General features: G+C 47.9%; 1 protein-coding gene across 1 annotated transcript in view; it reads left to right on the top strand.

Annotated features, from left to right (window-relative positions):
* MAP4K2 (mitogen-activated protein kinase kinase kinase kinase 2) overlaps window positions 1-11237 on the top strand; it is a 49973-nt gene extending 38736 nt beyond the window's left edge. Inside the window, exons 23-32 of the mRNA XM_077328056.1 lie at window positions 883-943; window positions 1408-1531; window positions 2579-2637; window positions 4680-4783; window positions 4904-5075; window positions 5891-5959; window positions 6071-6157; window positions 7069-7139; window positions 9002-9057; window positions 9306-11237. Of these exons, the coding sequence (XP_077184171.1) occupies window positions 883-943; window positions 1408-1531; window positions 2579-2637; window positions 4680-4783; window positions 4904-5075; window positions 5891-5959; window positions 6071-6157; window positions 7069-7139; window positions 9002-9057; window positions 9306-9393 (891 nt within the window). The 3' untranslated portion in view covers window positions 9394-11237. The remainder of the gene's footprint in view (window positions 1-882; window positions 944-1407; window positions 1532-2578; window positions 2638-4679; window positions 4784-4903; window positions 5076-5890; window positions 5960-6070; window positions 6158-7068; window positions 7140-9001; window positions 9058-9305) is intronic.
* Window positions 11238-12397: the final 1160 nt, after the last annotated feature.

Raw genomic sequence — 12397 nt, 5'->3', positions numbered from 1 at the left:
TCTTTCTCTGAATCTGTATATCACAATCACGTGATTGTTATCTGTGTAACTGAAGGCAGTCAGCATGTGCATTTGAGTTATGTCAGACTGAGCAGGACGGAAAGGCCACTCTTGACCTCTGTTTAAAAAACAATCATTTGAACTTTTCTGTTAACTGTTTCAACTATCTAAGATGAAAGTAAGCTTAAGCAGACAGTGTTGCTTGACCCTTGAGAGGTGCTTGAGCTTTCAGTTAGCTTGCAAACTCAGCAAAGAAAGATTAGTCCTGTTGGTGATATCCTACAGGTGATGCGAGAGACCTAATCTTGAGACCCTGGACAGCCACCACCAGACTCAGTAGAGCAGGGGTAGTCAAACTGCGGCCCTCCAGATGTCCATGGAATACAATTCCCAGGAGCATTCGCTGGCAGGGGCTCCTGGGAATTGTAGTCCATGGACATCTGGAGGGCCGCAGTTTGACTACCCCTGCAGTAGAGAGTACTGACTCTGATTGACCAGCGGTCTGATTCAGAAGAGGGCAGTTTCACACTGGGAGGGAGGAAAATGCATGAAGTCTTCACTTGGCAGGTACCTGTGCCCTGGGGAAAAGGTTTTGCAGCGCTGGTATCAGCTTCCTTTGGTCTGCAACTGGAGGGTGCCGCAAATGATCACTGTGCAAGGAGTGCAATACTTTGATAGATTGGGCTGCGTCCGTTTTAATTCTCAGTGGTGTGTTTAACACGTAATCTGTGCATTTTTGAAAAACCTTTTAAAGTGATTGCAACCTGGCATTGCGTTAGCCACCTGGAATCTGAGAAGACAACTAAGAGTTGAAATGTTTCAAATAAGTAAATGCGTTGTTCTACAGCTGTTAGATGCCACTCTCTCTTTCCCCCTCCCAAGCTCCTTCCACACAGGTGTTCTTGGCTCTACTGTATGAATAACATGCTACTGACCTTAGCTGGTGAGTTCATAGGGGCAGAACTAGCCCCTTCCATTTCCCCTCCATTTTAACTTGTTAGTAGTTACCAAGATCAGTTTACAGGGGCTGGATCTCCAGGGGTAGAGGTCCTCAGATTTTGGACTGCGGGTGATGGGGTTGGGAGGGACCACAAGGCAGGTTTACGATTTAGGCATCGGAATATAAATTGCAAATGGCATGCTTGTGTAGCCTCAATTTGCCCCATGTGAGGAAGAAAGGGGAGGTATATTGTGGCAGGAATGGGCTGGAGAGGAGATCCACACTGGAGGCTGGGAGGGCCCAAGAGACTCTAGATCTTCACCCATCTGACCAGGGGTGCAGTCCTCCTGGGAGACACCCAGTCCTGCCACACATGTGTCCTCGGGCACATTCTCTCCCCACTCCCCTCCCCAACCAATGAACTGCTGAGCAATTTGGCTGCATCTTCCTCCTTTTCTGCTTTTCAGGGAAGTCTTCCCAGGTCTCCTCCCACAACCTTCTGGGTCTTTTTGAGCAACGCCGTCAGCTGCAGAAGCGGCAGGTCCCGCTTTCCATCGCCACCAACCGACTGACGGAGCGGATCATCCCCAGGTGGGGACAGGTGAGGGGGGGACGACGCTTCCCTTAAGGGGAGGGGGCTAGTATCCCTGTAGCGAAAGGTGGAGGGCAAAGGAAATCTTAACATGAAACTTATGTGAGTCCATTAGCACCTCGGAGACCAGGAAGGTTTTCAAAGTCAAAGCTTCCTGGATCAGATACCTTGAGAGAGCCTCAACTCTCAAAGCCTCATAGCCCCCAAAATCTTGCTGGTCTTGTAGGTGCGACTGGACTTGAGGCTCACTGTTCTACTGCTGCCCTCTGAACCTTTCTTTAATATTAAGGCACACCTTGACTCTTCAAAGACCTCCTGGCAGCTGTGACAGGAAGACAGGGGAAGGATCCCTATTGAGTATACAAAAGGAGATATCTCAGGGGTGGTCAAACTGTGGCTCTCCAGATGTCCATGGACTACAATGACCATGAGCCCCTGCAAGCACCATGGCCACCCCTGAGATATGGGAAGAACAGAGTAGCCACAGGGAAGGCTGCTGGATCTCCTGCCATAGGCGTGGCAGGGTGGCTCTAAAATTTTTGAGACTGTGTAGATATTAAGGCTTTATTCATGACGGACTAGAAACCTGCTAAACAGATTGAGAGTATTGTTTCTTTGCCGACGCCTTGCTCAATGGGGGCGGGGTGAGGAAGATGGGCCTGGATTAGTGTTTTGGCATATTTCTCTCCACTTTGTTAGATAGCCAAGCCTGGCTTGGCAAACTGTTCTGAGACTTATATTGGGAGGACTGGGTAGGTTCTGCAGCAGGGTTGGCCAAACTGTGGCTCCCCAAATGGCCATGGTCTACAATTGCCATGAGCTCCTGCCAGCATAGCCATTACTGCGCTGGCAGGGGCTCATGTAAATTGTAGCTCATGGACATCTGGAGAGCCACAGTTTGGCCACCCCAGCTCTAGGGGAAGAAGAGGGACAGAAGGCAAAGCAACAGGCAGGGAGCCAGAAGGATCTCCAGGTCTTCTTCTGTCTCATTGGTCCTCAGTATTTCACCTCCCTCTTCCAATCTAAATCTCCCTTTTTCCTGGCAGGAAGTTTGCACTGTCAGCCAAGATAGCGGATACCAAAGGCTGCCTGAAATGTCGTGTGGGTAAGTGTCTGCCTGCTGTTCCAACCAGAAGACATCCCTTCCAACGTGGTGTAGTGGTTAGAGTGCTGGACTAGGATATGGGAGGTCCAGGTTCAAATCCCCACTGGGCCAGTTGTTCTTGGGCAGTCTGACTTAACCTTACAGAGGGTTGTCGTGAGGATAAAATGGAACAGGGGAGAAGCAAGTACACCATCTTGAGCTCCTTGAAGGAAAGGAGATAATAATAGTAATAATAAAAATAATCTCAGAGCAGCCCCAAACCTGAGTCCCAACACAAATCTCCTTAGCCCACATCAACCCAAATTAGAGAGGTATGCTTGTCCTTATCTGACTTAGCCCTGCACGTCTCTTTCAACAGCAGCTTGCTCTACAGATGTTGTTGATGTTGGATTTATTACTTGCTCTTCCCAGCAAGCTGGCTCACAGGGGATTACAACCCTGAAAACCCCACAATAAAATATAACCATCCCCAACTAAGACAATTCTAAGTCCGATGACCAATTAACCCTCTCCCCACCCCTTTGTTTGACAACACTCCTGTTGGATGCTTCAAGGGAAAATATGCACAGGGAGGAGAGCCTGATGTCCTGGCCGAACTGAGGAGGGGCCCTCGATCTTACTCCCACCCGGCATCAACCAAATGCCCAGTGGAGGAGCTCCATCTTGCAGGCCCTGCGGAACTGCACAAGCTCCATCAGGGCCCTCAGTTCTTCCGGGAGCTGTTTCCTTGTAAATCTGTAGCTTGTTAGTTCAGGATCAGCGACTCACATTCAAACCAGTGGGGCACGGCATTCCTGGTTCTCTCTCCAGCATTAGTTGGTAAAACTTCCAACCCTGCCTAATTATTTTCTTTTAAGTAACAATTTGACAGTTCCCTGGGCTCAAGACTCATTTTGCATAGTTAGAATCCTCTTTCAGATTTAATAATCTGAGTTAATATTCCTTCCTTCCCCTGGGGATAAGTTTTGTATGTTTAATGGAGCCATTAATAATATCAGACTTCTTCATATTTTAATGAGAAGCTGCAGCTACTTACTTCCGTGGTGGCATGGTGATCATGTAAACAACCGAATTAATGAGACAATCGTTTGACAATAAACCCTTAAGTATGAAGAAGGAGCCTAGGGATTCGGAATGGATCTTGAACCTGGAGAACTCACATTTGATCATTACAGTTCAGTATATTGCATAGGAGGATTTTGTATAATGGAAGATGAGAAGAATACACTTTGGATTTTCACATCCATCATTTGAGTGTCCTTTTTGCGTGCAGTGTTGGTACACTCAGCAGAAACAAACTTTGTATGTCCAGATGATGCATAGGCAGGAAAAGTAGGATCCTGGGTATCAGGCTACAAGGAGCAAGGCTAAATGCCTAGGGCAAAAGTGAAGCCAAAAAGTTGTCATAGAAAAATCGTTTTAATTTTGTTTAATTACTTTGTAACGGGAGAGAAATCCCTAAGCTGTTTTGATGATCATCTGGAGGGTGGAGGAGAACGATTGAGATCAAACCCCTATTGGTTATTAAAGTGCAATAGAGAGTAGAAAAGAACTTTTAATTAAAACCATTTTTCTTTCTGTTCCCCTGACATGGATGGCTCAAGACAGCCCGATCTTTTCAGATTTAGGGTCCATCCTGGTTTGTGTTTGGTGGGGGGGGGGGGGGGGGGGCACTGACAAAGAAGTCCAGGGTTGCTGTGCAGAGGCAAGCAATGGTAAATTGTCTCTGTTTCTTGTCTTAAAAACCTTATGGCAGGGGTAACCAAATTGTGGCTCTCCAGATGCACATGAACTACAATTCCCAGGGGCTCATGGGAATTGTAGTCCATGGACATCTGAAGAACCACAGTTTGGCCACCTCAGCCTTATGGGGCTCCCCATAAGTTGGCTGCCATTTGATGGCACTTTCTGCCACCGTTTATTCTAACACATCTTTTTTTATTGTTCTCCAGAGTTGGCTATGCCCTCCCCCAATTTCTTTTGCCTTCAACCTGAATACTATGCAGGTAGCAATGGGGCTAACACCGCTGTCTCTGTTTCAGTCCGTAATCCCTACTCTGGGAGCACATTCCTGTGCGCTGCACTCCCCTCCAGTCTTGCCCTCCTGCAGTGGTACGAGCCCTTGCAGAAGTTCATGCTACTGAAGGTATGTGTGTCTGCCTGCCTGCCTGTGCCTTCCAAGCAGGGCTGAAGTCCTGGTGCTGCTCCAGAGTGACTGTGCCCTTTGCAGTCATGTCATCGACCTGCATTCTTTCTTTCCCCCCAGCACGTCCCCGTGTTGCTGCCAGCTCCCTTGACCCTGTTTGAACTGCTGGTGGTGGAGACAGAGGAGTACCCGCAGGTATGCCTGGGGGTCACTGGCAGCGACCAGCCAGGTGCAGAGTTGCATTTCAGCACACTCTCCCTCAGCACCGGCCTCAGCACCTCGAGCCCTTCGGGTAAGGAAGAAACTGCAATCTTTGGAAACTGCTGCTGAATTTTATCTACCACACCAAGTATACCTGGGTGGCTAGCCTGACCTTGGAAGCTAAGCAGGGTCAGCCCTGCTTAGTACCTGGATGGGAGGCCACTCGGGAATACCAGGGCTGCTACGCAGAGTCTAGCAGTGGCAAACCAGCTCTGTACGTCTTTTGCCTTGAAAACCGATGGGGTTGCTGTAACTCAGTTGTGATTTAGCAGCATTTAAACATTCCTAGCAATATAAAAGCTTAAAAAAAAAGAAATTAGGATTATGTGAGTGAATTCATGGGAGCCAACATGTTTGGCTTGGCTGTGGGGAGGCCTAGTCTCTGTAGGTTCACTGGCTGACCTCCATGGGGTCCTGAGTTGCCAGCTTCTCAGTGGGGCCTGGAGATCTGGAATTACAACTGACCTCTGGATGATGGAGATCAGTTCCCCTGGAGAAAATGGCTGCCTTGGAGGGTGGGCTGTATAACATACTTCCCTTCCCAGATCGCCAGGAATTTCCAAACCCAACAAGGATCACAGCTCTGAACTCTCTGGAGTGGTGGCTTGTTCAGGACCACAGATGTGCAACATGGGGGGTGGCAGTGAGAGGGTCAGGGGTAAGAGGCAGGGAAGAGTCAGGCATTTGAAAAGAACCCCTTGTTCACGTGCAGCCAATCACAACATTGCCAGAGAGCTGTTTGTCTCTCTGAGCGATGTGGTTGTAGACTGAGTTTCCGGAGTGGTTGATAAAAGTCAGGTTCAGCACTCCCCCAAGCCCCTTAACCTATCACTTGTCTTGTTACAGGCCGGCCTCTGGTCATGGCCAATCACGTCACTCAGATGGACCGAGACACTGTCCTGGTGTGTTTTGAGCGTAAGTCCCCTCTTGCTTTAACCCCGTTTTCCTCCTTTCCTCTCCATTGCCCTGCTGACTCACCTGGAATTGCATTTTGTTGCTTAGTCAACGTTGTTGTTCTTGCTTTAGGCTGTGTGCGGGTAGTGAACCTACGCGGTGCTCCTCGGGGAGGACTTGCTCCTGAACTTACCTTCAATTTCCCTATTGAGACCATTGGTATGTTGGGTTGGGGGGGAGGGGTGGGGAGGGGAAAGTTCCTTGTGTAACTGGAGACAATGGTGCTCGAGGGGTCCCTCAGGCATCTCCCTAGATCAGGCTTTGGAAGGTTTTATTTTCCCCTCAAAGCCGAGTGACAAGTGTCAGTAGCAACCTGTTAGGGGATTTCCCCTTTAAACCTAATGGAAATCCCCCCTTCTTTCACCAAGGTCTATCTGGGAGAGAAAAACTCACTTCGAGGCTTTTCTGCTTGCAAAGTAGGCCATTTTATTTGAGAATGAATCCAATAGGATACCACCTCATTCAGCAACAGTGCATGTGGACTTCATCCTTTATTGGGAAAACGAAACTTGGAGGACCAGCTTCAGTAACTCAAATTAATTCTCATTCCGAGACACCAATCACTCCACCCCATTAAAGAACAGATTCCTGGGAAGGACAAAGGGAAAACAGACTTAAACCAGTGGCTTTGAGTCCAGCAGCACCTTTAAGAGCAACAAAATTGTGTTTAACATGTAAGCTTGTGTGTGCACAGCACACTTCCTCAGACACAATGAAATGGGAATTACAAGTCCACACGTATAGGCAGAGGGTACATTGTAGACCAGTACACAGCACAATGAAGATGTTGAACAGATTCAAGGGTCTTACAGGGATCACAAGCTAAGTCTATAAGGCTATCATTTGTTTGGGTGCAACTCTGGGAGGAAAAACATAATGGAGGAAAGACAGGGTCTCACTAAATTACTCTTGGCGTTCCACAGTTGGAGATGCAGCTGTCCATTAGTCTCCAATATTTACATATTCATTTCGTCTACTGTGTTGTTTTTCCCACCAGAGTTGAACCAAAACAAATGATAACTTTCTAAACTGAGTCTTAAAAGGTCTTCTTCCTTTTTGCTTTGATGCAGTGTGCCTTCAAGACAGTGTTTTGGCCTTTTGGAAACATGGCATGCAAGGCCGAAGCCTGGAATCGGGTGAAGTAAGTACAGCCAAAATATAGGGTATAGCAGGGGTAGTCAACCTGTGGTCCTCCAGATGTTCGTGGACTACAATTCCCATGAGCCCCTGCCAACACACGCTGGCAGGGGCTCATGGAAATTGTAGTCCATGAACATCTGGAGGACCACAGGTTGACTACCCCTATGGTATAGTTGTCTGTTGTCACCGGGCTCTGTTTTAATAACAGTAGAGCCTAAAACCTTTCCCTCTAGTACAGTAAATCTCAACCAGGGTTACTAGGGATTTCCAACCCTAGGAAAATATATTCTCAGGTCTTGCTAGGATTGGCAACCTCCTGGTGGTGATTAGAGCTCTCCCAAAGTTAGAGGTGATCTCCAAATCAGATTGTTTTTGGAGAATTGCTGCTTTGCATGGTAGGCTTTATGTCTGCTGAGAATAATGCGTCCTTGTTTTGCTCGGGCAAAGTATTGCACACGCAAAAATGAGACTACTGTAACTTATTTAACAAGCATTTTATTTTAGTAGTGATGATGATGCCATGCACACTGTAAGCTTGGAACTTCCAGGGGCGTGGCAGGGAGATCCGGCCATCTGGCATCACTTCTGGGTTTACTCAAAGTCTGAAGAATGTTTCAGGAGTTACTCCATGGTCAATAGCTTGAGAAAGGTTGATCTAGCACTATAAGGGAAAATGTGAGTCAAACAGTATTGAGAAGAAGTTATTCTGAATGGCTCCTTGAGGAGTGCAAGAAATGCCCTGCTGGTTTATCTAATCCAGCATCCTGTTCCACAAACTAGTGAACCACAAGTTGACTTCTTCCATATTTTCCCACGTGGAGGATCATGGAATTCTGGGGAAATATCATGGAAGTCTCACCCCGCTCTGTCTTCTAACATAGAAAGGGTAGGAAAGGGCCAAGCAAGGAAACACAACCATCCAACCTGGATGGGGTGCAACTGTCGGTAGCATGCTGAGCCAAGAACCTGGGTGTGATCTTCGACTCCTCCCTAGCCATGGAAGAACAGATCACAAAAGTAGATCGCAAAAGTTCTTCCACCTATGCCAAGCTAAGCTACCTGCACCCTAACTGGCCCCAGAACACCTAGCCACAGTGATCACCTCTAGGCTGGATTTCTGCAACTCACTCTATGCAGGCCTACCCTGACCTGGAAACTCCAACTGGTGCAGAATACGGCAGTCAGGGTCCTTACGGGGACACGCTGGAGGGCCCATATCCGGCCCGCACTCCAGCAGCTGTGCTGGCTGCCAGTTGACTACTTAAGGTTTTGGTCATTACCTTCAAGGCCATATGTGGTTTGGGTCCTGAGTATCTGAGAAACTGCCTCTCCACCAATGCCCCCCAAAGAGCTTTACGCTCCTCTAACACCAGTAAACTGGTGATCCCTGGCCCCAGGGAAGCCTGTCTATGAATGACCAGAGCCAAGGCTTTATCAGTCTTGGCCCCCACCTGATGGAACAATCTCCCAGAGGACATATGAGCTCTGCTGGAGCTAAAATAATTCCGTAGGGCCTGCAAAAGGAGCTCTTCCACCAGGCATTTGGCCAAGACAAATGAACAAGCTGCTAATGCCAACCAGAAGCCCCATAATCTTCAGTAACTGAAAACTGGGCCACAGTGCAGACTGAGCACTTTCTTGGCCCACTATGGAGAGCAAAATCATTAATCTGAAGAAACAGAGGGAGGAATTATTTTTAAAGAGCGATCCACAATCTGCCTCTTCCTTCCTTGGATTCCTCTCTCAAGGAGAAGGGGCTCAAGAGTTAGTGTTATGGGTGGGTTTTAACTACAGTACCTTGTTAGGTGTACAGAGCCTCAGTAACAAGGGTTTCCAGCTAACATGTCCTTTATTCCATAAAAGGTGACGCAGGAGGTAACGGATGAATCCCGAGCGTTCCGGGTCTTAGGAGCCCACCGGTAAGGTTTTTTTCCTGCCCACAGTCTGTTAAGCGTGCAGTTTTTATGTGGGAAGCTAAAGTTCCTGCCACTTTCCAGGATTCTCCCTATGCCCTGGGGCTTGGGCTAAGGCATCAGACTGTGAATGCAGGCAGCTGCTGCCTGGACCTTCCCTTGGGCCCTTTGTCGGACAAGTGTCCGGCTTTTCTTGTCCTTTCCAGTGACTGCCCTTCTCACTGTTCCTCCTGCCTCTTTCTCATCCCTGACAGAGACATCATCCTGGAGAGCACGCCCACAGATAATCCCACGGCGCAGAGCAACCTCTACATTCTGACAGGTCACGAAAGCAGCTACTGAGTGCCTTCTCCAAAGCTTTGCTCCTCCTGAAGGGGCCTGGCCTTGTGGTGGACTGTCACGAAGAAGGCCGGCTGCGACCCACTGGGAACCCACTGGAATGGAATTGTGTGTGCGTGTGCGGAAGGCTTTCGAGCCCTCCCCTGCCGCTCTCTACTGCTGCCCATATACACTGGACATAACACTGGCTGGGCTCCCGTATGTCCTCTGCTTGAGTCTTCCTGAGATCCCGCTGTGCACTAGGATGGGAGACCCTCTTCCCTGATTTGGGCCAGCATCTCCTGAGATGTTTTGCAATAATTTGACCACTAGTCAGTCCAAAGAGCGCAGCAGTCTCTCTCGACTGACGCCATGTGCCTGCTTGAGCGCTTCCTAGTCCCCGTTTCCTCTTCCTTTGAATCCTTAGAAGTTGTCCGTCGTGACGCTGTGTAGGCAGGATGACCTAGTGTGGCCTCCAGTGTGAAGACAATCATTCGCCAGGGGCGCAACAGGGCATCGCACGCTTAGCACTTGAGCTTTAATGTAAAGTCTTTCAGGGCACTTTGAATACTGACCTGTCCTCCTTAAATTGGAGGCAGGGAATATGTGGTTTTGAGGCTGGATGTATGAATGATGCATGAAGAGGGCAGGCCCAGGAGGGGCAACCTGGATGACTGTGGCAGGAGGGGTACGTGTGGGTGGCTGGAATTGCGTGAAGGTGTGAGATTGAGCAGTATGCTTGCCAAATAACCAAGCAGGAGGAATAGGTGCCTCCAGAGTACGGATGAATTGGGGGTGGGGGGAGAACTGGCTGTGAACATTCAGCACACGGCCTGCATAGCAAATTGTACGCTATACATCAGCTTCTGACCCCATTGATCTGTTGCAGCTTCCAACCAAGCTCTCTGAAGGGGTTGGGAATTTCTAAGTGTTTAGCTCTTTCACAAAAGTACACAGAGCCAGCTTGGTGTTATGGTTAGGAGCAGCAGCTTCTACTATGGTGAGCCGGGTTTGATTCCCCGCTTCTCCGCTTGCAACCAAGCTTGTCACAGCTTGTGACCTTGGGCTTGTCACAGCCCTGATAGTGCTGTTATGACCAAGCAGTCCTGTCAGAGCTCTCTCAGCCTCACCTACCTTGTGGGGAGAGACTCCTTCTGGTAGAGAAAAGCAGCATATAAAAACCAACTCTTCTTCTTCAACAATTCCCAGTGTTCTTAAGAAAGAGGAGATGAGATGGTTAAACCGGCTTCAGTTGAGTTTACATTTTTTGTAGCATAGATATTCCTTTAATGGAGGCTGGCACACATGCAACCCACTATGCCCAACCAGCCCCTCACATTCCATTAGGGCTCCTAAGGGCAAGACTTTCTGTCTTTGAAGTCCCAGCTATGTAGTTAAAATGGGGGCTGGGGCACAGGTTGATGCATTTAGCTTGATGATCCACAAGTCGTCCTAGTGGTTCTATGTGGGTTGAATGACTGCTGTGGTGCAGCGACCAGGGTGGGGGACTGGCTGTTTGGAAAGAGAAGCATGCTAGTGTGCATGGATGCCCTTGGGGTGCCTGAGTGGGGCTGAGCAAGGCCCCTGTTGTGTTGAGATCTGTGTGATGTTCTTGGTGATGAGATGGCTTTTTGTTTCTTCTTTTTATTGCTTGAGCCAGTAGAAGCATACAGCCAGATATCCGGCTTATCAGGTCAACCACAACCCTGCTAATTTCAGTGCCAAGAAGTTTTCTTCCCAGGCTGCTAATTTCTTTGTGGTTTTTAATTGCCGTAAGCTAGAATTTATTGTCTGAGAAAACCAAACTTGAAAAGAAAATGCTATTTAACACGGAGATTGATATTAAATTGTGGTATTTTATCCCCCAATGATTGGGCATGATACATTTCTTTTAATAAGAACATAAGTAGAGTTGTGCTGGATCAGACCAAAGGCCCATCAACTCCAGCACTGTGTTCACAATGGCCAATTAGAGACCTCTAGGAAGCCCACAAACAGGAAGACTGCAACTGCCTTTGCTCCCAACAACTTACATGAAGATGCATATTACCTCTAGTAGCGGTGGGAATTGATATTCGTCATAATTAGTAGCCACTGATAGCTCAGTATTCTATGAATATGTTCACTCCACTTTTAAAGCCTTCCAAGGAAGCAGCCATGACCATATCCTATGGCAGTGAATTCCACAAATTAACTATTTGCTGTATGAAGAAATACTGCATTTTGTCTGTCCCAAATCTCCTATCCTTCGGCTTCAATGAGTGACCCGCATTCTAGTATTCCAGGAGAGGGGAAAGAGTTTCTCCCTGTCCACCGTCTCCAAGCCATGCATAATTTTATAAAGCTCCATCCTTTTTTATTTGCCTGAACAGCACTAAGCATTTTCACCAATCTTAGAATCATAGAATCATAGAGTTGGAGGGGCCATACAGGCCATCTAGTCCAACCCCCTGCTCAACGCAGGATCAGCCCTAAGCATCCTAAAGCATCCAAGAAAAGTGTGTATCCAGCCTTTGCTTGAAGACTGCCAGGGAGGGGGAGCTCACCACCTCCTTAGGCAGCCTATTCCACTGCTGAACTACTCTTCATAGGCAAGGGATTCTTTGGTGTTCTGACAAATGTGTGGAGCATTTGGTTCCCAAACATGTTCTTCCCCTCTGTTTCTGCTATTTTGCTCTGAGGATGACAAAACTCTTACAAACTCATCCGGCTGATATTTCATCAGAATCCGTTGCTTTCCTCATAAAAGTTGCCACGCTGGATGGGTCCAAACTTCTGTTTAGTTCAACATCCCATTTATAATACTTGCCAGTCAAGAGCTTCTGTTACTCTTCCTAAATCCACTTTTTATTCAAATATAATAGCATAACTGATCATTATGCTATAGAAATTTAATAGCATGTAACCAGTGTGTAGTATCTACCGGGGGCCCGCCAATGAAGATGCCCCCTGAGTGTAGGCCGGCTCTGCAAGAACAGGCGATTTGATACCGAGATCTCTGGCATCTGAGTTGCTTAATATGCTGATT

This window comes from Paroedura picta, chromosome 1 (genome assembly GCF_049243985.1).
Source record: "Paroedura picta isolate Pp20150507F chromosome 1, Ppicta_v3.0, whole genome shotgun sequence".
Taxonomy (NCBI): domain Eukaryota; kingdom Metazoa; phylum Chordata; class Lepidosauria; order Squamata; family Gekkonidae; genus Paroedura; species Paroedura picta.
This window is presented reverse-complemented; position numbering and strand designations above follow the sequence as displayed.